General features: G+C 33.9%; 1 protein-coding gene across 1 annotated transcript in view; it reads right to left on the minus strand.

The window, feature by feature from the left end:
* Positions 1-15961: 15961 nt before the first annotated feature.
* The window catches only part of LOC141696235 (uncharacterized), a 43396-nt gene continuing 35115 nt past the window's right edge, over positions 15962-24242 (minus strand). Inside the window, exon 3 of the mRNA XM_074500407.1 lies at positions 15962-15973. Within this exon, the coding sequence (XP_074356508.1) occupies positions 15962-15973 (12 nt within the window). The remainder of the gene's footprint in view (positions 15974-24242) is intronic.

A 24242-nucleotide genomic window follows, 5' to 3' on the forward strand; every position in this document is an offset into this window, starting at 1 on the left:
ATTATAAAGATCCCAAGATTCAGACACTTGATGAAGAAATTGCTAGAAGACTATTTCTCAAACATAATCCTGGAATGGATTTAGAGAATCTCAAGGAGGAAGAAGATAGATTTGCAGTTGAGAAGACAAATCTTAAGTCTAAAACTTCTAATGCTAAGAAACCTCCAAGGCCTAAGGCAAAAGGCATTGTGATCAAGATAAATTCAAATTCTGAGGCTTCAAAGCCCAAGAAAAGATCACAAGTTGAAACTGATCCCAAGGATAAAGGGAAAGGAAAAATTGATGAACCAAAAAAGACACAGGAGATGAAGATTCCTCAAATCCTGATGAAACCTGTATGCAAACTGGTTCAAGTATTTGATGATGCTGCTGCAGTAGATGAAACTGTTCAAACTTTGAAGAGAAGGAAGATAACTGAAGAATCTAAGACAACCTCTGACATAGCTCAAATTGTTCCGAAGGAAGAACAGCAAGCTACAAAAGAAACAGCAAATTATGATCAAGTCATCAAGACATCAACCTCTAATAGTGCTCAAGTTGATTTGAACAAATTGACAATTACTGATAAGAGAAAAACTCCTATGGAAGAATGTTAATCCATCAGATCCTAAGAAAAGCCAGTTGTTATCTGATTTCATGACTGTTGGATTGAAAGCCAGAGAAGCAAGAGACAGAGCTGGATTAGGTTCTGAAGAAGCCAAGATCAAGACAGGAGTTGAAGTACTTACAAGAGATCCATTCTTATTGACTGACAAACCTCTTGAAGAAGTTACACAGAAACAACTTGATAAGGTTATATCTGTTCAAGTGGTATTGGATGCTCATGATAAAAGTAATGTCAAAGAAAAACTGATTCTATTTCTTGAAGATGGAAGAACATACAAAATATCAGAATCAGATGTGCTGAAAAAACTCTGAAAGAACTTCAATTCTTTCATTATCTTTTGGAGATAAAGTATGAGATTACTAGGAGATGGTCAGATTTCATAATGAAGACCATAAGGGATAAAGCATGAATTTATGGATCAAGGGTTACAAAATTCATTCCAAATATAGTTGAAGATGAAGGAAGTGAAATTCTAATGAATAAGGATTCTGCTAAACTAGAGGTCATTCTGAAAGAGAAATGTTTGTGCTATAATAAAGATTCAACTCATCCAAGGGTAATCAGACTTGGTGATGGTCTAGAAAGAAATCATATTTCAGCACTAAGGACTGCAATCTACCAGATTGGAAGTCAGGGTGAAGAATTGAATCAAGTCAAAGCTACACTAGCTCAAGTCATGAGGAATACAGAAGAAAAACTGATATCAAACTTTGTCCAGAATCACTTTGGATTCAGATTGACTTAGTAAAATTGGTAAAAGCTACAAAGACTGTAAGTTGTAGTTAGTTGTCTAAAATAAACTCTCATTACATTCGTACTTAAATGTTTTTGACATCATCAAATCTGTTAACTTGTATATTTTTCATAATTTACAAGTTGGGGGAGATTGTTAGATATATTTGTGATGTCATGTCTAATCTGTTGTGTTTAGTTTCAGAACTTAATATCATGACTTACTGGAAATCAGAACTTACTGAAGTCAGAACTTATATTAGAACTTAAGTCCGTCAGGATTTATATCAGGACTTAACTGCGGATACTTCAGATAAGGAAAGCAGCTGATTTACTGGAAATGATCGTGACTAAATCAATAGATGATATGCATGAAGAGTTGGAAGACTAGAAGACTTGTAGAAGATAATATATGATTGATATATTTTAGGAGACAGAATTATATTCCATATCAATTAGAAGATATCTTGTAACTGTGTACTATATAAACACAGCTTAGGGTTTACACTATATGTGTTATCATTCACGAGAAAGTTTATACATTGTAACCTAGCAGCTCTTAATGATATTGTTCATCACTGAGAGAGAACAACTGTTCTATTATAACAGAGTTTATTATATTGAATATACTTGATTACTATTACATAATTGTGTTGATAAATCAGTTTGATTGTATAAACACTATATTCAACCCCCTTCTATTGTGTTGTGTGACCTAACATATCTTATGATGATTGCCATGCTTTTACCCATAACTTATAAATATTGCAAATAATTTTATTTTCAACTTGTAACCTTGCTAGTGCTTTATCCTTGATATATTCCTCATTCCATTGATTCCATTTGACATTTGACCTACGCTTGACTAGTGATAACCTAGAACCCTTTTTATCATTACCGATAGTTGTTGTTACAATACCCTCCCTCGCATCGACGTTATAAAATGAATGATTGTTTAAAAACAAAATATATGTTTTCTTGATTTAGTGGATTTGACTTAGACACAGGTCATTTTCATACTTATTGATAGGCTTAAAGGTTGCCTAGGGATCCCATTATATTTGAGAACCCAGCGCGGTTCGGGAGTACTTCGCGGTTGATCACCAGTTGTAATCCGTAGTGTCCTAAAATGAATTTTGAAGTCGTTTCGATTATAAATGTTTATAACATGTTGCCATGATGCCATTATACTATATACCATGTTCCCTGTTATTATTATGCCTTTATGATATGATTTCTTGCTATTAATGCCATTGATACCATCCATCCGTCTCTTCAAATTATGCTCTTTTGATTATGGGATTATACCATGTATTTTTGGAACTGTTTAGTACTTGTTGAGCTATTTAGCTCATTTTCTTGTATTTAATCATGTACAGCTAGCATGCTTGGTTCGTACCAAGAAGATCGCCTGTAAGTCAACCGGTATGCAAGCTGAAGACTATGTGAGGGCTCAGGTAGTTTTGACAACCTAGAAGGACGAGAGCGGCTATCATATATTATGTAATAGATAGAAGGGTTATTCCATACTCAAAACCTGTAGCGATTATAGGATTTTTTTATTTTGTTAGTATTGTAATCTAATTACGATTATCTTTTGTATTTTATTGATATGTAGTTCTATTTATGGGTTATATCTGGTTTGTGTGTGTGTGTGAGTTAGGGGCGTGACAATCTGAGCTCGGTTGTCAAATTTTTGTTTAAGGTTTTTCTTCAGAAAATGCGGGCAACAATGTCAAGTATATCTGGTGAGGAAGAACTGAAGGTTCCTCGAGGTTTAACATTGGAACAAGCTCATAATATGCGGATGGATAGGGAGATCAATGAACTCAAGGAACAATTGAAGGATGTTTTAAAAAATTGAATCAATGAACTTCATCTCATAGTCCGTGTAGAGTGAAAAATCTGTATATATATCAGATTCGGAGGAAGGGGAAGATCTTAGATGCAAAAATTGTAATTCCAAGAAGGATGATAGGGGTTTGCGCTTGGATATTCCTGTCGATGGAAGCATGAGACCGGAAAACTTTTTGAATGGTTAAAACATATTGAACGAATATTTCATTCTAAAGATTATGATGATAGCAAAAGATTCAAAGTGGTTGCACTAAAGCTTACAGGTTATGCCAATTTATGGTATAAAAAACTGAAATCTAAAAGAAAAAGAGAGGGCAAGGCGCAAATCGATTCATGGGAAGCACTTAAGGTGAGAATGAAAAAACGAATTTTACCTACCGATTATGTGCAAGATGTATTTCTGAAATTGTAAGGTTTCAAGCAAGATGCACTCTCGGTTTATGAGTATACTATTGAGTATGAAAGACTAACAATGGTGTGTGATTTGTAAGATAGAGTGGAACATAAAATTTCTCGCTTTTTGGCTGGGCTAAATCTGAATATTGCTGCTCAAGTTGATCTGCAGCCTTATTGGTATTTTGAAGAAGTTTGTAAAGTAGCTCTACGTGCAGAGAAGCATGCAAAAGCTAAAAAATCTACTTATATAAAGCCACATAACGAGAAAAATAAATCTCAAACAGGAAACATGGTTCAAACTAGTGCTAAATTCACTCCCAAATTTGACAAGTTCCAGAAAGACAAGGAGAAGAACTCAACATCATTGACCACAAAAGAAAAAAAGATTTTTTTTAAGTGTAAGGGTTATGGCCATGTGATGCGGGACTGCCCTAATAATCGTGTAATGAGTTTGCGCGATGTTGAAGAGATTGATGCAGTTTACTCTTCCAAGGGGATAGAATTCGATAAAGAAGAAGATAAAGTTTTAATTAAAGAAGAATATGACTCTGAAGAGGAGCCTGAAACTCATGGCTCAAATCTGATTTCTCGAAGAATTTTACAAACAAAACCGAGTCCTTTGGAGGCTGATCAAAGGGATAAAATATTTTTGACAAGGGTTGTGGTGAGAGATAAATTATGCAATATGATCATATATAAAGGTAGCTGCACAAACATAGTATCTAGAACATTGGTGGAGAATCTTAATTGGCCTACAAAATCACATCCAAAACCCTACAAACTACATTGGTAACGTGATGGCAGCGACGTTAAGGTAACAAACCAAACACTTATCTCTTCTGAAATTGGTAAATTTAAGGATGAAGTTTTGTGTGATGTTTATGATATCGGTGCTTGTCATCTTTTATTGGGTAGACCATGGCAATATGATAGATATGTGAAATATAATGGGAGAACTAATGTTTATATTGCTAAAGTGGGAAACAAGATAACAGCTCTAAAACCTTTAATTACACATCGAGCATCAAAAAGGAATATGTTTTTGAATGAGAAGCACATTGAGCATGAACTAGAACAAGAGAGTCGCGGTTACTTGATGATTTCTACTAAAATTCCATCTAAAAAAGCTTCCAATATACCTAAAATTTTGGATGATGTGCTAACGAGTTTAAAGATGTTTTTCCTAAAAATTTACCACCTGGTTTGCCAGCTATTTGAGGGATTGAACATCAAATTGACTTGATTCCATGAGCTCCATTACCCAATAAAGCGCCGTATAGGTGTAATCCTCAAGGGGCGAAAGAACTACAAAGGAGGATTGAAGAATTATTGGAAAGGGGTTATGTGAGAGAAAGCATAAGTCCTTGCGTTGTTCCTATCATAGTGGTGCCTAAAAAGGATGGAACTTGGCGTATGTGTACAGATAGTAGAGTAGTGAACAATATTACCATCAAGTATAGATTTCCAATTCCAAGATTAGATGATTTGCTAGATGAATTAAATGGCTCTACTTTATTCTCGAAAATTGATCTTCAAAGTGGATATCACCAAATCAGAATGAGAGAAGGTGATGAGTGGAAAATAACTTTCAAGGCTAAAGTTGGGTTATATGAGTGGTTGGTCATGCCCTTTGGTCTTACTAACACTCCGAGTACATTCATGAGACTTATAAACGAGCACTTGTTTATTTGGATGATATTCTGATTTATAGTAAGAGTGTTGATCACCATATTATGCACTTAAGATCTGTTTGTGAAGTATTGAGAAAGCAAAAGCTTTATGATAAATTAGAGAAGTGCTATTTCTTGGTGCCAAATGTTACTTTTCTTGGCTACATAGTCTCAAATGAAGGAATTTCAATGGATCCTTCTAAGGTTGAAGCAATCAATTCATGGCCTATTCCTACTACTGTTTTCGGAGTAAGATCTTTTCATGGACTTGCTTCGTTCTATCAATGATTTGTGAAGAATTTCAGTAGTATCGTGGCACATATAACTGAATGTATTAAGATAGAAGGTTTGAGTGAAATAGAGTTGCCCAAAAGGCTTATGAGGTTATAAAGAAATTATTATGTGAAATGCCTATTCTAGCTTTGCCTGATTTTTCCACTCCTTTTGAAGTAGAATGTGATGCCAGTGGTGTTGGAATAGGGGCTAATTTGGTACAAAATAAGAGACCCATTGCTTATTTTAGTGAGAAGTTGGGGGGATCAAAAATTAATTATTCTACCTATGATAAGGAGTTTTATGCAATTGTGCGAGCACTTGACTATTAGAGTCATTATTTGAGGGCCTAACCACTTCATCTTGCATTCGGATCATGAATCTTTAAAGTACATTCATGGGCATCAGAAACTTAATCCACGACATGCTAAGTGGGTAATATTTCTTCAATCCTTCAACTTTTCTTCAAAGTATAAGCAAGATAAGGAAAATGTAGTTGCTGATGCTTTGTCTAGAAGATACTTTTCTTGGTATTCTTAATTTCAGGTTGCTTGGATTCGAATTGATTAAGGCATACTACAAAGAAGATGTCGATTTTCAGCCTATAATTGAGGAATGTTCCAAGGGTTCTATAACAACTTATGTTCTTGATGATGGTTTCCTTTTCAATGGAAATCATCTGTGTACTCCTCATTGTTCTAATCGAAAGATTTTAGTGAGGGAAGCCCATAGAGGGGGTATCGCCGGACACTTTGGTATAAATAAAACTTTGGCTATTGGAATAAGTTGAAATTATGTTATTAGTTTTTGATTTGGCTGCTGATATGGCAAATGATTTGGCTGCTGATATGGCAAATGATTTGGCTGCTGATATGGAGGTTTTAATGGACTTCTGTTAAAAGTCAATACAATTGAACATACGTGCAAGTTCTTATGAGTTTTCTAAGATGGCACATTTCATTCCTTGTCACAAAACCGATGATGCATTAAAGGTAGCTGATTTGTACTTTAAAGATGTGGTGCATCTACATGGTGTTCCAAAGATTATTGTGAGTGATCGAGATACTAAGTTCATGAGCTACTTATGAAAAACTTTATGGAAGCTTCTAGGTACTAAATTGTGTTTTAGCACTTCCCAAAATCCTCAAACTGATGGGCAAACCGAAGTTACAAATCTCACTCTAGGAGTTCTATTTTATGGTTTGGTAAGTAAGACTACTAAGGATTGGGATGTGAAGCTTTCACATGCTGAGTTTACTTATAATCGTTCACCGACATATGCAACTAAACACTCTCCTTTTGAAGTTATTTATGGCTTAAATTCAAGGATTCCTATTGATCTGATTCATTTGCCTCAAGGACAATATGTACATTGATGTTATTTATGTACATATATATATTTATTCATTTATATGTACATAAATTATGTGTGTTATATGTATATATATTTTCTAAATGGTGGTGATAAATGGTGTTCATTATCATTTGTACACATGCATCTATATTTATACATACTCTTAATTTTGTGATGTTGATTAAGATAGGTCTTTTATGGGTTTCTTTCCGAATTTAATTCTCAAAATTATAATGATGCAAATGGGATAAATTTGGTTAGGAAGTAATAAATTGAAGATGGAGGTTGTGGGTCGAATAATATTTTTTCTTCTGGGTTGACAATTTTTTTATTAGAACAAGTTGAAATTATGTTATTATTTTTGATTTGGCTACTGATGTGGTGAATGATTTGGCTGCTGATATGGCGGTTTTAATGGACTTCTGTTAAAAGTCAATAAAATTTAACATACGTGTAAGTTCTTATGAGTTTAGTCACTAAAATTGTAAGTTTTTATTCATCTAATTAGGTGAATGCTAGCTTTTTGAGTTTATTGACCCAGTTGCAAGCTGAGTTCGAGTTCAATTATGATTAAGCAATTTAACTGTCCTTTATAGTAGGCGGAGAAGCCTATTAAAATCACTATTTATTTATCTCGGTGTGTTACACACCTATAACATCCTCAAAATAAAATAGTAAAATACAAGTTACAAGAACTATTTTAGAGCGTAACACCTAGTCACCTGATCAAGAATTTGTAAATCAATTTGGTAGACTAAGCACTTCTTCTTCTTTGCAGGTCTCAGATGTTAGGTCTTAGATCCCAAGTCTTTTCTTTTCTTCACGGTGCAAAGGCTACTAACTCCCTGTGACGCCCCCAAATCCGAGGTCAGGGATTTAAGAGGCCACTCCGTCTTGAATCATGTTTTAACATTTATCTTGAACAACAATATAAATATTCACACATCTACGACCCCACACTTACTATTACACAGACACAGGTTATTGTCTTGGAAATGAAACAATATGTGTCAGCCCCTAAATCCGGGGTCAGGATTGGGTGTCACCAAACAATTATAAATAGAATAACCCTGTTTAATAATATGAATACACAGATGACCCCTCATCTCTAGATCGATTACAGGTTATGGTATCAAGAAAGAATCTGAAAAGCTAAACTTGTATAACAACTACTCAACTTCATTGCCTCTTTAGTCAATGTCCTCGTCTTATCCACTGTGTCATATCTAACTTGCTGAAGCTGGGTTTTCACCATCAAGCTGTCTACTGTGAGCTATCTATAGATATCCCCAGGTAATACTGAAAGAATAAGGAATAACAAAGTAAGAGTGAGCTGAAAATGCCCAGCAAGTATCATAAATTGGTTTCCAGGTATTAATATAAAAAAACTCCCGGAAACAATCCTTAAATGATTTTATGTACATTTTTTTTATTTACTTAACATTTGAACGAATAAAACATCGACTTCTATTAGCCTCTAATCATAGTTCAAAATTCAACAAACAATTCACCGATTCATCTCCTGAATCAATTATTTGTTTGGTTTTGTAATCATAAAACTTTCAAAGATATATTGTCGTTAATAGAGTTCAACAATAAATTAGACTGGACACTAGAACCAATATATGTACTATAATCTGCTGATCAATCAGAATATAGTACGGATCTATGCCCATCCGTATAGACCCACCATCATATCGAGTACCTAGGCCATTCTGGCCTAATAAATCGTATGGTCCAGTCCATCCCTGACCCTTTTTGTAACCAACCAGTTCGTAGAGTATTTTGATGAAAACCATTTTGGTTAAAATATCATATTTCAGGGTCATAAATAATCCGGAATAATAGGTATTTGATCAAGAGATCAATCAATGATAATAAAAGAACAATAATAAATAATACTTGCATAATTAAGATTCATTGCAGCGAAATATAAAACATTTAACTATTCTGAATTTAGAATAGGGAAGAAATACTTGCCTCAATTGATCCGCTTTCTAACTTTAATCATCTTCCATATTACTCATGTAATATCCGGGAAAAATTCTGTGAATATTTTATGATAAATAAATAAATATTTTATGGTTGTATAAGTTTAAAATGATTATTTCCATGATATGACATGCGATAGTCGTTATATGTGGTCCCGTAAGGACCAGAAATATTTTCGATTATTTGTTACTTGTTTAAAATGCAAATGAATGAAAGAATACGCGATATTGACTCTAGTTCATCAGCATTTTATTATCGAGGTACTTGTTTTATATTAACTTGTGTGCGTTTGCATGTGTTTGCATGTATTATATGTGTTTTCGGGCTTTTCTATTAATTTAGGAAATGTTTCGGTTCCTCAAAAATTAACGGACCGGGAACCTACCGGGACGTCAAAGCCCACAAAAATCATATTTTTATTTTTATAAAATTGTGGGACTATCAAATATTTAATATTTTTTTCATTTTTGGATTATTCTTATTTTTTGGGAAATTTTAATATAATTTTTGTATTTATTGGATTAAAAATTATTCCCCGTTAATTATTAATTTTGGGCTAATTATTTTTATTAAAAATGATATAATTAGGCCGTAAATAACTTTAGGAGTATTATTTTTTGTAATTATAAATAGAATTTATTTATTATTTAATTATGTAAAAATTAGAAAATATTTATAAAAAAATCAGAAAATTCTCTCAAATTAGGGTTAGGGTTTCAAGAACAGTTCTTGGAATCAAACCATGATTTTACAGTGATTTGGAAAGCAAATCATGTCATATTTGTAAGCAAATTGACTCTCATGAAGAGCTCTGTCAGATTATAGCATCAAATCATATCTCATGTGACGGCCTCAACTCCGTGGTCAAGAGTTGATGTCACGAACAATAATAAAACAGAAATATAATACAACCAACTCACAATAACACATAACCACGACCGCCTTACCAAGCCCTTTTCCAGGTTTAAGTATGAATTAGGTTGCTCAATTATTACACCACTGATTATTTAAATAAGTCTAATACAAATATATTCTTATAGCAACTCAACAGACCTAACATCTGGTCTGACTTAAACTACCCCATATGATCCGAATAGAGGAGGAACATACACTCTGCCCTTGCTGAGTAATCAATTGCTCAACGGTACCAATATATGAATAACATGGGAACATAAATCATAAAATCATTCATGTTTAAAACCAAGGAAAACTGGATATCATCAAAACTTGCATGCTCTTTAAAACGTAACATAAATCATGTGTTTTTTAAATACCGAGTCCAATTTTAGCATGATATTTCCATTTTCCAAATCATATATCCCACTAAGCAAAATCAAAACTAAAACCATTTGTTCCATTCACAAGTGAAGATAGCTTATCAGTCTATCAACACTGAAAGACTCTAGGAGGCCATCCAGAAAAGGTGTTCCGGAACTTTGAGACTAGCTAGGTCTCTATCACGCTGGACTAATCGGTTCAAAAAGTGTGCACGACTTAGCCTCTTACGCTTCCACGCTGGGCCGTTACCGAATAACGGGCCTCTTACGCAACTCCAATATCTGATCCCCTTTTATCCAGTTTTCAAATTCATTTATATGTATCTCTTTAAAACAATCTTTATCATAAAATGTAACAACACATTTCCAAACATTTTCCAATATCCACCATAATTTTTGAGATATGTATTCAATAAGCTACTTTTCCCCTAAAACATGATTTAAGCAAAAGATTCATAATAACAGGGGATACGTAACTCAAAACATTCTGTTCTAGTACAAAATTCAATTAAACAATTTATTCATATAGATTACTGAACCATAACAGATATGGTCAGAGGTACTTGCCTTGTAGAACTTTAACTACGGAATGCTAGTGTAACACCCCGAATCCGGGATCGGGGATCGGGGTTGTCAAGAGTTCCATTTTCATTAATAACAGTTAAACATAATAAACAACCAACTACTGTATAATGTGACCCCACAATACAAACACACACACCACAAGTCATAGTCTCAGAGATGAATACCAAAAATAATACAAGTCATTTAATTCCACAATTATAAGTCATTACACCTCAAAAGGGTTTTTGTATAAATTTACATATTATGTGTCATTATTATAATTCATAAATATACATAAGTCTGGTACATCAAGGTTGAAAGCCCATCATATTGGTAGCTCCTACCTCGGCCATAGCGGCATCAACGTCTACAGGAAACTATGGAACATTTTCAATCTGTTCGCGAATCGGGAGCTTGGTCCTGTTCATCTTGACTAGCTGTTGTTGTGTGATGAAGAAATGAAGCAAGAGTGAGCATTAAAGCTCCCAAGATAATATATAGTTTAATCAATAATCACTACGCCATAAGTGATCAAATGCTATTTTCTTCTGATGTTGCCTTATGACCGAAAAGCGTTGCATTTTCAATAATGCAACACCAAGGGGCGTTACATCTGCGGCCGTTGCATTAGAGGCCTAATGCAACGGTTTTTGGGTGTCTACAGTAACACCAATAAGCATTGCCTAATAGATGTAATGCAACGGTAAATACATCAAATGCAACACCAAAAAGCGTTGCATCTGACATAAGAGGGATGTAAAACTCCACGTCAACTGTGGGGCCCACATTAAGGCCACGTGAGCATGTGACACATGGATGCCATATCAGGAGTGGGCCCCACTAAAAATGCCACATAAGCAGTGGGTGCCTACATGCCACGTCAGCAGCGGTCCACATGCCACGTCACTAGTATGTAATGCAACACTTTTTATCAACTTTTAGGACAGTAGAACATAATTAAAAGCAACGCTTATATAGCTAATGCAACACCCCAATATCTAGTAAAAATAGTACTATTACTTAATAATGCAACACCCAAATATCAAATGCAACACTTTAATTTAAATTCTTGCAAGATAATATTTCATAATTACAAAAGCCCATGAAAATTCTCCTTATAACCATTAAACAATTTCTATTAGCCATCCAAAACATCATCCAACAACCCCATTACAAGTTCCATCCATAAAATACATCCAACAACCCCAACATCATACTAACTACTAAATTCATTACAAGTTCTTCGATGTGCCAAAAAGATACTACTACAATTACAGCTAGAGCTATTACAATTGGTGGGGTTTCAAATACCCTTAATGTAAGAAACTGTTCTGCTGTTACACGAATTGGTGAATCCTGCAAATCAGAAGTAATACAAAGGTTTCAATTATATCACTGTACCATCTCCAATTAAAAGTATGCTTTTCCAAGTACATATTAAACTTTTGCTTTTTCAACTCCTATAGTAGTAGCTAGTACCAAAGAAGTTGACACCGAGGACAAAACTTTCTTATTTTATAGGCCATCTAAAAAAACAAAGAAATGGAATCAAGTTGCGTTATAAAAAAGGAAACCGTATTTGCCAAAACAAAAAAGGAAGAAACCATGAACAAAGTAATTAGGTCACTATCAAGAGAATAATCACAACCCTTGATAATTAGCTCTCCTCTTTGAAGTCTTTGCAGACCCCTAGCAAAAGTGAGTCCAGCTTTTGAAGAGTTTTACCCAACCAAACTTGAAATTCTTTTTGAGGACTGAATAGTCATACAAAGGTTTAAACTAGAAACATAGAAGATGTACTTGTACTGAATGATTTAACATGAACACTATGTACATCTCTGCAAGAATATATTCTTAGCAATTCGTATAACATACCTCAACACCGCAGCTCATCTCTTGTACTGCTGAAAGTTCTAAAAAACTATCCAAAAGTTGAAGATACTCAGAGAGTACTTGAAATGCCTGCACAGTTCAACAGCTGAGAATTGGACTAGTGCTCACTGAAGATTATATCAAGACTAACAAACTTTGCGGAATTTAAAAGACCACAATATATTGATACAAAACTTGGTATGTGAAATCTAACCTTACAAAAGTTACCATTCTCCACATGGGCTTCAAGTGCCACTTGTACGTCAAGTGCATAACGTAATTCAGTTAAGATGGGAAGCATATCCTGTAAATATTAAGAGATTATTGCAGGGCATAAATATGCACATTAAGGGATAACAAAGCAATTCTGTACTAGACAGTAAGCCACAAACAGTACAATCGAATTCCTAGTTGTCAAGGCCTCGTTTTGGGTACACTACAGGCAAATTCACAAAATAGATAAGCAAACAAATATGTATAATAAAGTACATCATAATTATTAACCCAACTAATAACCAAGTCCCTAATAATAAACCACCCAACATATGATAAACACACATTTCGGTGATGGTGCCCCCTTCCCTTTTGTGTTTTTAGATGTTACCACGTATTTCTTATGCAGGTGCATATGGTTAGACAACATTTCAGTGATGGTGCTTACAAGAATATTCAGGACTCCCTTTATAAAAAAATGACCACTGAATATGGTTCCACAACCACTAGTTTAAATCATCAGTAAAGCATATTAGTGCAAATGAATTAATATTATGGTGACGCATAATTGTTCAAGATGCTGGTTATCGAAATAAATAACATAAGCATAGCTACAACAACAATTATGAATATGCTGACAACATTAATACACTCTATTATAGTGTAGAAACTAGAAATTGTACACACTCTCTCTTCACCCTGTACTAATGTTATCTTCTGGTGTAGAGGCTAAGATTACAAAATTCAATAATAAAAAGATAAATATTGCATCCGAGGACATCACTGTAACTGCCTTTACAACCAGCTTGGATTGGAAAACACACATAATTTTATGTTTCTCATACAAATCTTTTACTCTTAGATAAACTGAAATAATATCCATTAGTAAACATATACATAGCAACTTCATAAACATGTTATGATTCCGCAAAGAACATTATTACAACTACTAATACCACACAGGATATATCAATATCACTGGAACTTGAATATTGAAATTTGCAGCAATTTGTGGATTGGGGGGGGGGGCAATCAGGTTACAAGTAAACCAGAATCCTATAATAAATCCATTAGAATCTGATAATCAAAGATAACAAACAGAACCACACGGGCCTGATAGATAAATTATTTATAGCGAATATTTGAAATCAACATACTACTTGTATACTGTAATGAAGGCCATTAAACAAATTACAGTAACAACATAATACCCTGGCTTACCATGCAGATGACCTTTGCAACCTTCAAGTCTTTCTTCAACTCCCTCACTAAATGCATCCCATTCACTGAAAAAAGTATCAACACCTCATCAGATTATGCAAGTCTGTAATTAGAAATAAAGAGCCCTCTCAATGAATTTGTACTAAACTTAAAACAAACAGGCCGACAATAACTAGTCATGTCCGACTTGAGTCCCAGTAGATCACGTAGGACATCATGTGTCATGTTTTCTGCAGTAGCTAATCTTGTGTTCAGCATGAATATCTAGGAAAAAACAAAAGCATAATTAAGATAAATTATGATCATTTGTTGCGAGATCAAAGGAAGTGCAGAAAAGCTTCCATGTTTATCCATCAAGCCTACCTCTTTCTGTCTACTGGCTGCCAAGGCCTCTGGCTCTTCAATACGAAGTCATCCTTTTTCGATTTCATCTGTTGTACAAAGCCCAACCCAATGCATTTAAAGGGGGAACTAGAACCCCTCGGCCTTGAACCAGTTCTTTCTAATTTGTTAGATGTTGAATTTGTGCTAGGAAGACAGAACTTATGTTATTAGCTGATGAAAAGCCCTTTGTCTTTACTTGTTCAGCCATGACTTCTAGTGCTTTGAACTGTTCCCTAAAATACAAAGTATTAAACTAAAAATACATGGAACTTAAAAGTAGGAAACTAAAACAGCCAGGGATCAAATATTGATTAAATATATAATTCAGTAGTTTTATAAACAACCATAGATAAGCCTTCTCATTCTTGACCAACCCTTTTCTTATTCTCATAGAATTGTAAACTACTAATAAGGAGCAACTGAATATAGCAGCAGTTCATTTGAGCATTTCAACTGTACATGGGGAGCTGGAAGAGAGAATAAAATCTAATACTCTAACTATTCAAGCTCTGGAAGCACCTTTTCTGATTTCAAATTATTTTAAATATCTAGAATCAGTTTTCTATGTCCATCTTAAGTCTTGGTGGATACATTCATATTCTGTTAGCATTACTCATTTACAACAGATACTAAAAATAATAGTGGACATTCAAAGTTTGGAGACTATAAAAGATAGAAATAAAATGACCACACTTATTTTATATTTTATACGAGATGTCGGGAATTCCTTGTACTGCAGGAGCCTGTATCCCAAGGGCTCTGAAACAACAACAAAAAAATTTCAAAAATCAAGAAAATCATAATAGAAAACAAAAATAAACAAACATTAACTCACATTAAGGTCACTCAAGATACAAGAAAAGAATGCAACTAAAAAACCCTATAATCCGTACATCATTAAAGAGATGAATGATAATACTATATTGAAGTCAAAACATACAAAACAAAAGTCAAGAATACGAAATACAATGGAAATTAGTTGCAGCTACAGGGAAAATACGAAACATCCCAAACATTGCACATCTTAGACACACATCCTCTGACCCAAAAACACAATATTAAACCCGTTAATCATCAAAGCCCCAAATAAAACCCTAAATCAAATAAATCCCCAAAATAAAACCAAAGTCAAATAAGTTGAAACATAAATTGAAATTACCATGAAATCTCAAAATGAAATCCCAAAGTTAAACCCCCCAAATCTACCTGAAACTTCCACAAGTTTGAGATTTAATCGATATTCTTTGGAGAAATTTCAAATAGGAGTTGAGAAATTTGAGAGTATTAATTGGAGGTTTCTGATGATAATATAGAGGTTCATCGAGAGAGAGTGTTCATTAGAGGTTCATCGAGAAATTTCTGATAACACTGTTCGGCGGAAGGAGGTTAATAGAGAGAAATAGAGAGACTTTTAAAGTGGGTTAGAGTAGAGAAGGGAAAGTCACGTTCAATTTTTTTGTTAAGGAGGGAAAATAGCCGCCTAAATATTTAACCTCGTGGTTCGTGCAAGAGGACTTGATTTGTGTGTTCATTTTATATATTTTCATGTTTACCGTAAAATCTGAATAAAAAAAAGAAATAAAAAGTGTTCAATTTTTTTTTTGGTAATTGAATCTTAAGTCAATAATATTAAATATGGTCAAATCTTGTTAAACTTAAATATGAAATCACATCATATAATTATATATTTATTTTATATTATAGTTTTTTTACTATTTTTGGTAGATTTTGAAATGTATAAAATAAGCCACATCCCTAAATTCGTTAGATATTATTATCGTACAGCTAAATTGTCGAGAAGAAATTTAAGAAAATTTGAATCACCATTCGGGACAACAGCTGTTAGTTGTTATTGGAAATGTGTACTTTGACATTTTACCATAATAGAAAATTAAACCCTTTAAATATAAAATGTTAATAAATATTTTTATATAACAAAAAACCTTAAAAAATTTATATAGGTGTAGTTGGATCATCAAAATTATTAATCAATTTTAAAAAATGAAATCACCCTGCTGCCACGTCACCTACAACGTAAGTAGTGTATGGGACCCTTGTGGGCTCCCGCCGCCACGTGGTAGCATATTATTTTATCAGATGGCTAATGCAACACCAAAATTTCTAGTGTTGCAAGTTATGCAACATCATTATTAAAACGCAACACCGGCTGAAATTTAATGCAACACTATTTTCTCACTGTTGTAGATAAGCAAAAAATTTACACTTATTGCAACGCTTTTCTAGCAACACTCAAAAAAAGCATTGCATATGAGCACTTATGGCGTAATGAATGCAAGTATTTGAATTGATAACTTACTGGAAATCCTTATCAAGTGTAAGATAATTACTTACTATATATAAGATTAAAAAGTTGAAGTTACAAAATACTCCAATATACTTATATCTTTTTATAAAAGAAACTACTTGAACTACCATTGTTCATAGTATAATAAGTTTTCAAAAGCTTATCATATCGAAGGCGCTACAAGATAAAATTTGTATATAATCAATCTTTGTAATATCATTTAAAAGAAATGAAGTTAAGAGATACTTCACTAAGTTCCAATATATATATATATATACACCTATTAAAATATATATCTCATATACCCTTGAAAACCTCCGTTATGAAAAGTGTAAACAGACTTATCATACCCAAGAATTTTGGAAAGAAGAAACTTTGGCATAACCCTGCTATCTTGTTGATCAGGAAAATATATCAATCAAGTAACCTTTTCTAGTAGTAGATGGATGAATACCCCACTGGTCATCACCCTGACCGCATTAGGACCTTGTGTTGGACCGCCACCCGACCTCATACGCGTTGATGGACTGCACCCACCCACTTACACTTTGATGGACTGTCACCCAGCCCATGTTGCCTATGCCGACGCAATTGGATTGGGCTTACTTCCCGAGTGTTGGGCAAGTAATCAAACTCTTTTATTAAATTAGCAACTTTGTTGCGCCAAAAATATACTAAGGAGCCAGATTCCTTAGGTTTTGAGTGAGTATTTAAATCCATCATCTAAATGCTAGATTTAAATTAAAAACAAGTTTTGGGGTCCGTTCTAACTTTTAAAATTATTTTAAAGATTTGAAAACATTTTTGAAAACGTTTGGAGTAAGAATGATTTTATAAAATAAATTAGTTCCGATATATTAGAAAATATCTAAATATTATTATTTAAATAATATTCCAAATAATAGTTTTTATAAGAATGAATAAAGTAGAAGTTTGGAAACTCATACTTGAAACGAATAATAATCAAAAGATATACTTATACGAAAGTAAGATCTTTATTTGAATAATTGAAACTAATGTTTGATTATTATTCAAAAGTATCAAATATACCTTATTCGATTAATAGTTATAGAAAACTATATAAAATATACTCAGGAACCTCGCCTCCCATTTTCAGGAAAGTGTTCAACTTTGGGTCCCCTATGCTAAGCGTATACACAAATAATGCCTATCTCTAGCATAAGTATTATGCAGTTTATAAGTAATTGAATCGACAATGAGATATCAAGATTTCCGAATCAGGTATGAATATATATATATATATCATATTAACATGCTTCAATATATCACAAGATTTTCTAAACAACAATTGAGATAAGTGCATATCTATAAAACCATCACAACAACAATATACGGGTAGAAAACTTGCCTGAGCGATCGGGGGTGGTAATAGGCCTGGTATGAGTCTGGTAACCTATAAATAAGATATAAGCTGGAAATAAACCACGTTCACTTAAGAAACTAGATTTTATCCACTTAGACCCTAGCGTTCGCTTTTATGCTTAACGATTTACATTAGTCCCTCGAGTACCCTCGGATCCGCCATTTTTATAAAATTAACCGTTAAATATTTTAAGGCGACTCTTTCGCGAGTACTCTACAACTGACTAATAAACCTTACATAATTATTTCGTAATCCAATTATTCTTTTAAGGGCCTTAAACAAGGTCTCAAAGTTAAGCGAGGGGTAAAGGTTCATTTGCGAAATGCCGTCACTTAAAATAGTCGTTTCTCCTAAACCGTAAATCGGATCTAAGCGAAACATATACCAAAAAGAAGTTACGACATGATCTAGCTAAACATGGAAAATGTACAGTTTTAACAGTGAGGTTTCGGATCCTAATGCTAAGCATTAACAATCATGACTCATTACAAGTGTCATAGATCCATCAATAATCATCCTTTAAACCATCAAAACTAACTAAACATACATGGATCTTACTACACATACATGTATCTTAACATATAACACTAAATCATCCATAAACTCATCAAAAACTCAAAGTCAAGGCTAAGGTTCTAGAGATTATACCTTCCTTGGAGTGTAATAAGTTGTTAGGAAGCCTTAAAGAGCCTTGATCTAACCTTCTAATACCTTGATCTTGTAAAATAAATCAAGAACACAATGTAATGCTTGTAAATATTTGATATGAATGTAATAAAATATTATATTTTGTGCTATATAAATTTTTGTGTATTAGATGTCAGAAATTATGTGAATTCAATATGTTCTTATATTCTTCATAGTATGGCATTGCGAATATCGTTAGATCATTTATAAGCATATAATTGAATGTACGCAAGCAAAATTCGTTACGTAATTAAATAATATTTGAGTTATTGCGATTAGATAATAAGTGTAATAGTTGCGATTAGACGATAGTTTATCATTCGACTTAGAATCAAATTACTTGCATTTTCTTAAGTGGCTTAGAATTTTTAATTACTTGCATCATCTTAAGGTGAGTTTTGTGTGTGCATGTTGGTAAAGTCGAAGTTGAGGCCTTGGTTCTTATGAACTCAAGGTTGCAAATAGGGTGGCTTATAGAAATGAGCAAGATATGATCTTGGAGAGGTGTTGCACTTCTATTTTGTCAAGTCATAATCTTGTTCATAAAAAATTGGCAATGATTTCTTAAGAGCCGAATGTTTAGAGTATTGAACTTGGGTAGTTCTTATGAAAAATTATCATGCATGTTGATTTTGAAAGTATTGTTTTTAAAAAATATTGTTTTATCAAGTTTAAACTCTTGCATGCCATTTTTCCTTCAAGATACCTTAAGTTTAGTACTTGCATGTTGATTTTAGCACTTGCATGTTGGATATAGTACTTGCATGTCGATTTACAAGTGATTTTCAAAGTAGAAACCATACTTGTTAATTTTGTGTTTTGGTACTTGACTTGTATGAGATGCATGCTGTGGTTTTTGGTTATAAAATTCTAGATGAAGTATTCGATGATGATAAGTGATTATATTCAGTAGATATCAAGTGATTATTTTGAGTATATAGTTCAAATTTTGATTAGAAACTCGAAGACATGATATTGCTATAATAGTTGTTCTTTTAACCTCTTGATACTTGATTTTTGTGAGTTGCATGCCACGTTTCCTTTGATAAAATGCTAGTTTAGATTATAAATGATGATATGAGCTTACGGTCAGTAGGTGTCATGAAGTTACCATACATGTTTACTTCGAATCCTTGCTTAAAAATGTTAAGTAATGGCTTATCTTGTGATGTGTTACTTTGCTTGTTTTTATAAGTGATCTTTATGCTAAATAAATTATAAATGAACCTTATATGTTTTTAATCAGTAGGTGTAAGTGTATGTTAACACTTGCCTTGGTTGGTTGTTGATTGTTTTGGAGTAGTGTAGGGAGCTAAGGTGGAAGGAGTCACTTGGTCATAGCTGGGCAGATTTTTGTACTAGAAGTTTAGGTCATTTTAGGTGAGTTTTAGCAAGGCCTTGGTAGGCCTGAGCTCACGGGAGTTGGGACTTGGTTCATACTTGAGTCCAGTAGCTTTAGATTGAATAAAAACTTATATCGGGCACACACACAAAAACCTGAGAGCAGCTCAGAACAAGGAAGATTGGAGTAAATTGATTTTTGATTGATTATCATCATGTCATCGGTTAGGCCTTCATGGGGCCTTGGTCTAAAAGATAGAATTAATTCATAGGATGCTTAACAAGTCATTAAAACCAGTAATTGAATTAGATAAATGAGTTTTAAGTTGCTAGAAACAGGGCAGTGTGATATTCAGGGGAAACAGTTTTGTGTCAACTTTCACTTGAGGCCTAGGGAGGCCTGAGTGAGGCTTTTGAGTCATTTCAACTTTGAGAATCAGTTAAGAGTCTTAATAACCCTTGAGAGTTGGTTTGGAGTGAAGGCCTAATGTAGAGATACCATATTTCCACCAAAACACCCGAGAGTCACCATTAGAGTTGTCTTTGGAAGCTTTAGAGAAATGCATTACATTTATGTGTCTTTTAAGTGAGGCCTTGATGTCAAACCAATTGCTAAAGTTAGCTTAAAATCATAAGAAGTCATAGGAGTTAGAATATAGCAAAGGCCCAAGGTAGAACTTCATATTTTTGCGAAGGCACACAATTGTTGCCAAGGTGTGCATTCGGTAAGTTAAGTAGTGTGCATTGCATTTTTGAGTCATTTAAAGTGAGGCATAAGTGTGCCTTACTAAATTTAGGTTGAGTTGAGGTCTGTAAAGGAGAATTAGTAGTATTGATCATATTAATTAGATGCTAAATGGATAATTGCTTGAGTGATTAGGGTAGTAAAATCTAAGTGTACTATTTCCATGCCATTTCTTGCTAAATGTTATGTGAAATATGTGAAGCATATATTACTTGAAATTATTTGTGTTTAAGTGTATATATATGTCTATATATTTATAGTATGCGCGAAAGGGTAGTTAGCAAGAGTTGTGACAAGGATACTATGTTATTCCCTAACAATACAACAAGAATTACAGAAGGGGGGTTGAATGTAATTTTGGCTTCTTTTTCAAGATTTTAAAAAAAGTTCTCAACTCGACAGATATATATGTGTTTTGATTTGCAAAGTACGGAATGAAAAGATTAAATAAATCAAAAACAAAGTAATAAAAACACAAGTCTTTAAAACTTTCTGGTGGATTTGAATGTATCCACCAAATATATATATATATATATAATATATATATATATATATCAATTTGAGAACTCTGTGAAGCTCAAATTGGCTTACAGCTGCTTTACAAGTTAAACAAACAAACTACAGAGAAATTCTTGACAAGTACAGCTTTTTCTATTTCTCTCCTAAAATGTGTTTGCTTAGTTAAGTTTATTCTACTAGATACACTTGGTTTATATATCACCAAGTTTACATGGTAATAAGAAAAGATAATAAAACAAAACCTATCAAGTCTAACTCCATGCTGCTTCATTACTCTATTCCAGCATCTTTGAAAATATTCATAACTTGCATGGAAGTGGTAATGCTTCTTTGTTCTCAATTTCCTGCTAAACAGGCTGCCACATTCCTTTTGCAAACACCCAACGCATGTGACTGTGTTGTCACTGTCAATAAATATTTGAATTGATCATCCGTCGGGTACATTCTTGTTATCCGTTGGGTAGCTTTGCTGATCATCCGTCGGGTAGCTATTTGACACTTGACTCCATTTAACTTATGTAAAATTATAAGACATCTCATATTTACAATCAATCAACCTATTCTGCATATCTACTAGTAGTCAACATGTCTCATAAGCTCCTACAGAATCTACATAAAGTTGTTTGCATAAATGTGCTACAATACTTATTATTATATAAGCTACTCACTCGATGGATATCAAATCATCATCCGTCGGGACTATATTGAATCATCCATCGGGACTATATTTGATCATCTGTCGAGTCCTACAAAATTCACTAAGTTAAATCTACTAAGGTGTTTTGTATCATTTATCATCAAGTTCACAACATAATCCTAACAATCTCCCCCAATTTATGTCAACTGGAATTGTAGCCATAAATTAAGAGAAACTTGATGATAACAAAACACTCTAAGAATATAGATTGAAAATAGTAGATGAAACTGATAAGTGCTGCAAAATTTATTGAAAATTGAACAAAGCAAAGTACACAAAGAATTGCTCACAATCATTATCAAGGTGCTCCTCTAGTTTGAGCAGATAAGTCTATTTCCTTGATTGTCTAGGTTTCTTCCCAAGCCTCCTGTTGTTCTCTTCTATCTGGTTTTGGAGTTGTCTGTGGAATTCAAGTTCATCAGCTTCTGAGAGATGTAGCATTCCTTGCATTTCCAATAGAGTCTCATTGCTAGAGATACTCAACCGGTCCTCCAATCTGAAAAATCTTCTAACTCCCTTTTCATCCCTGAATTCCATCAACCAATAAGGCCTCACATGCACTCTATTTCCTGTGAAGGGAATTGACAGAGTTTTTGGAAGTGCATCTTTGGCTCTATTACTCCTCATCTCCTCAATCTTCTTTAGAACTAATCTTCTAGAAGTCATATGGTGTCCAAAGTTGTTTTTGAAAGATCAGTAGATCTTTATTAGCACATATTGGATTTCTAGAAGAATCCTGTGAAGTGGCCATATGATCTCTTTTCCTCCCTTATATTTGAATACCATTCTTTCAGGAAGATGTCTGTGACCGTCAATTCCTCAAACTTCTTTCGATTCATCTAAGTGGAGGTTAGTGTCAGAATACTCTTTGATGTCACAAATGTACAACATATCTCCTTTGTTGACTATGGATTGAGATTTGACTAGGGTCTTGGATTTGAGAGTCACTGGTTTCACTTTCTTGCTAGCTCTTGTCTTTGTCTACTTTGTTTTAAAGATAGGAAATTTTAGCTCAGGAATTAGAAAACTATCCCAGTCTACTAGATCATCCTTAAGAATTATGGGTTCACCGTTAATATTTCTAGTTGGATCCACCACCTTGAATTCTTCAAATACCACTGAGGGTTTTGATGTCTGAGTTGAAGTTGTAGGCTTTTTGGGAGTGTAGTCTTCCATTTCCTCATCACTGAAGTCAAATTTTCTTTTGGAGGGTAGCTTGTATTTGAATCTTCTATTATGTTATGGTTCATCTTGCACTTTTTGATCTTGAGGTTCAGCAATTACAGATTGTTGTGTAGGAATTTTTGTTGTGGTTTTTACAGCTTGAAGTTTGGCCAAGGTAGCAGCTTGCTTCTTCTTCTGTTTGAGCTTCTTAGCATCCGAGCAACTTGCTTCTTTTCTTGCCTGATTCTTTCTTTCTCTTTCTTCTTAGCTTCCATAAACATGGGGTGTCCAGCCACCACACAAATTTCCTTACCATTTCTGTAAATCTTAGCTAATCTTCTTTTAAGTGCTGAATCAGCTGGATCCTTGTAAAAGGCAATTGACCTAGCCAACAGCTTCTTCTCATCTGGCCTAGGTGTCTCATACTCAATATCCATAGGATTCTTGTCTGAAAACTTTGACTAGTTTATTTTAGGCTTCATGATGAAATCTGCTTTTGGAGATTTGATGCAAGATGTTTGGCCTTTTTCCAGATAATTCATACTCATTTCATTTATAGAAATGTTCTTGACTTGAGAGTGATGAATGGATGTTTTGTCAGGCTTCTGAATTGGCCCAAACTTTTATTGATTTTCTGCATCTATCTTTCTCCATTTTTCTTTCAACTCCTTATCTGCTGCTGCTATATCAATCTTTAGCAGTTTGTCATCTGTGTTTAATTTTGCTGCCGCCAGATTTATGATGTCAATGAAGTCCATAACTGGTGGCTTTGGGAAAGCAATTGTTGGCACAATCACTTTGCTGACTTGTATGTTGAGCTATTTCTCCCCCTCACTTGAGCCTTTCTCCCCCTTTTTGTTAGCATCAAGTTGTTGATTGGGAGGGAGTTGAGCAGCCACCAACTGTTGAAGTAGAGCAGTCTGAGTTTCTTGATTAGTGAGTATCTTGGCCATTGACTTCTCTACATCAGATAATCTTGAGTCCATGG

Source organism: Apium graveolens, chromosome 2 (assembly GCF_009905375.1).
Source record: "Apium graveolens cultivar Ventura chromosome 2, ASM990537v1, whole genome shotgun sequence".
NCBI lineage: Eukaryota > Viridiplantae > Streptophyta > Magnoliopsida > Apiales > Apiaceae > Apium > Apium graveolens.